The 3,249-nt window shown below is 40.5% G+C and overlaps 1 protein-coding gene across 1 annotated transcript; it reads right to left on the bottom strand.

Annotated features, from left to right (window-relative positions):
- Nucleotides 1–272: 272 nt before the first annotated feature.
- LOC113506859 (microtubule-associated protein homolog maph-1.1-like) lies at nucleotides 273–2,431 on the bottom strand (the record flags this gene model as incomplete). Its single annotated transcript, XM_026889695.1, has 2 exons — nucleotides 273–1,166; nucleotides 2,255–2,431. Coding segments are annotated over 2 exons (1,071 nt in total), but the record flags the coding sequence as incomplete, so codon positions are not given.
- Nucleotides 2,432–3,249: the final 818 nt, after the last annotated feature.

The following is a 3,249-nucleotide window of genomic DNA, read 5'->3' on the forward strand; positions in this document are numbered from 1 at the left end:
CGCATAGTGAGAAAGTTCCTGTCATTAGACGATAGTTAACAACCTATGATTTAAACACCACACGCCGCATTTACTTGGTCTTGACCCGTAAATGTGGTTTAAACCAGCTAAGGGCTGAGAAAGTAAAATACTTCCGTGAACAATAATAATAATAAATAATTTTATTATCAGGCTACTAAGGCCCATAGACATATACCTTGCAGACTAACATAGATATTTATACATTATGTTAGTATATATAGCTTAAAATTAAGTTAGTAAGCTTCCTTATACTACGTCTTAGTGCGTTCTGGTGGAACTTGTCCGCGGAAGCGACGGAACACCACGTTCTGAGGCCAGAAGTCTTCATTTAAGACGAGATGCAGGAAGCAATTCGGTACTCGCACCACAAACGCCTTGAAGTTGACGTTGCGGTTCGACTCCAGCTCCTGCACCCTCAGCGTGTATTTCAACTTCTGGCGCACATACTCGACGATACTCTCTCGCTTCACAGAGTAATGTAGGCAGGAGATGTATATCGGCGTGTTCGGCTGCGCGGCACGCACTAGTTGTTCGGGCTTTGTTGGAGCTTTGCCGCAGCGGTTCTTTGTAGTTTTGTGACGACGCTTCTTCCTCTGCACCACCTCAAAACCGTCTTCATCCCGTCTCGGCAGCACCACACTCGGTGCGGCGGGCAGCGGGGCGGGGCACGGAGCAGGCGCGGCTCGTGCAGGAACACGCGCGGGCGCCGGCGCAGGCGCGCGGGGTAAGGTCACGCAGCTCGGTGTTCGAGCAGCGGCGTCAGCATAAACGCGCCGAGGCGTCGACGCGGATACTTCTTTCGTAATCGGGGCATTGCACTCTCCTACAACTGCAGACGCATCGAAATCAGCCGATGCAAAACTGCAGACGGAAAGGTTTTGCGCCCCGCGACGTGTGTTCACCTTAGAGGCCTCGTCAGGTGACCTACTTACAGATATAGTGTTACGCAATAACACTACTTCTGCGCGCAGCACCTGAATGGTCTTTTCCGAGACCTCTAATTTGGCCTGCACTTCTGACAGGCTCGTCTTCAGGAAGATGATGTCTTTTAGGAGCCTGGTGACGTCGACGTGGTCGAACGTGACGGGGGGCAGCTTGTGCAGATCCTTCGCCACGAAAGTCGGAACGTCGTCCGGATCGGTCACCTTCAGCAAGGTGATATATTATAAATATATAAAGGAATATTATATTATATTTAAATATATCAATGATTATATTATAATTAATAATAACTTTAGGTTCAAATAAAATAATATTTGGTAATGTGAAGAAACATTTATTTATATTATTGTTAATAAAGTTAAAAACATAATTTATCATTTTGTATTATATTAAAATTAAAATAGAAGTGTTATTATACTTCTCACTTTATGAGATTATAGCTTAATATATTCATTTTCTCAAAGAGAAAAGAAGATTGAAGCTTAATCCCAATCTTAAAATAAAAATAAATTACGTATGACTTTATATTATGACCAGCACGCCCACTGTAAAAAAACAGCGTAATCAATATTTAGTATGGCCTCCATTATTTTCAATGCAGCTAAGCAGACGTCGCCGCATGGAGGCCACAATGTTTGCACATATATCTGTGCCGCGTAAATTCTCCCACAGTTGAGTGCAATGGGATTTAAGCTGCTCAGGACATCTCTCATCTCGCGCTTCCCATCTTTGAACCATTAAACCCCATATATTTTCAATGGGCTTAGATTAGGGGAACGTGCTGGCCACGGAATAACTTTAATATCATTATACTTGCTAAACCACTCTTTTACAATACTGGCACGATGTATCGGACAATTATCTTGAACAAAATTTAGTTTACTACATTCTTCAATGGGGTAAACATTACGCACAGTAGGTAGCATTATGTTACTAAAACTTCAACGTAATTAGAGCTGTTCGCACGCGTAGGTATGAATTCCAGTTCACCTGGCCCTTGAGCACTAATCTACCCCCACATGTTGACATTTATTCTACCGGATTCTGTATTCGGAATAATGTTTTGCTCAGACCAGCGAGTATTGTTTTTTCGCCATAAATGAAGTCTTCCTTTCTGGCAAGATTTGAAAGTCTTTTCATCGGTAAATATGGTTGTATCCCAGTTAAAATCTAAATATTCTCGAGCAAAACGTAGTTGTTCCTCCTTGTGTTTTTGTGTCAAAAACGGTTTTTTAGCTGGTTTCCGGTGATGTAAACCTTCAGCATGGAGTGCATGGCGAACAGTTCGTACTGACGTATCAAATTGATCAGCAAATATTTTTGTTGGAATGAAACCATTTGTTTCATATTCTTCCACCATGGCACGTCGCTGAGTCGGGTTTATAAGCGGTGGCCTTCCACTTCTTACACGACACTGCAGACTACCTTCTTCCTCGAACCTCTTTACCCAACGGCTCACAGTATTTCTCTGAAAAACGAAAATTTTATTATAAACTTGCAACTAGTGATTATATAAAAAATTATAGACCACAACAATCATAATTACAATTTAAAAAAATACTTACACATAAGCCGGCTTGATTTTAAATTTGAGAAATATTCAACCCATTTTGACGTAAAGCGACAATATTTGCCCTGGCATCAATCGTAATATTTGCTTGCATTTTGAATAAAGATAATAAAAATAGACACCAATCGCAATGATAAAACAAACGCTCCGAACAAAGTTCACCAACAAACAACGTCGTAAATAATTTATTAAATTAAAATCTAGTAGTTAGTTAATTATTTTTTTTACATTTCTCCTCATCTTCATTCTTTTTGTAAATAATTTCGCGACACATTTCATCGCATATAACTTACTGTAGAATTAGTGTAGCTATTCTTAATTCATAACTAAAACACAAAAAGTGTATACTGCAGTGGGGTTCGATTGCAGGTCTCAATGAGCGTTTCAGTTAGACCAATGCGTTTATCCGCTAAGCCAAACAGACACTTATCTACAGTATTGAAATTAAGTAACAATATCTTAATACGTCCGTCATCGCATAACTGGTTTTGTCACCAAGGCAAATTATTATATCGCACTCTTTCTGACTAGATAATGATGAAAGAGTGCGAGACCGCGTATGTGTGCAAAATGTTTGTTATAGAAAAAGGTCGTAAGTGCAACTTGTTTTAATGCGATAGTTTTGTGAAACTGCTTCTGCACTTATGACCGCTACCGTACTACTGCTATGCTTTCCTGGAACCACCCTCGTGTATTACTACTACCTGCTACCTGGC

The sequence above is a fragment of the Trichoplusia ni genome (assembly GCF_003590095.1).
Source record: "Trichoplusia ni isolate ovarian cell line Hi5 chromosome 28 unlocalized genomic scaffold, tn1 tig00002152_group27, whole genome shotgun sequence".
NCBI classification, from domain to species: domain Eukaryota; kingdom Metazoa; phylum Arthropoda; class Insecta; order Lepidoptera; family Noctuidae; genus Trichoplusia; species Trichoplusia ni.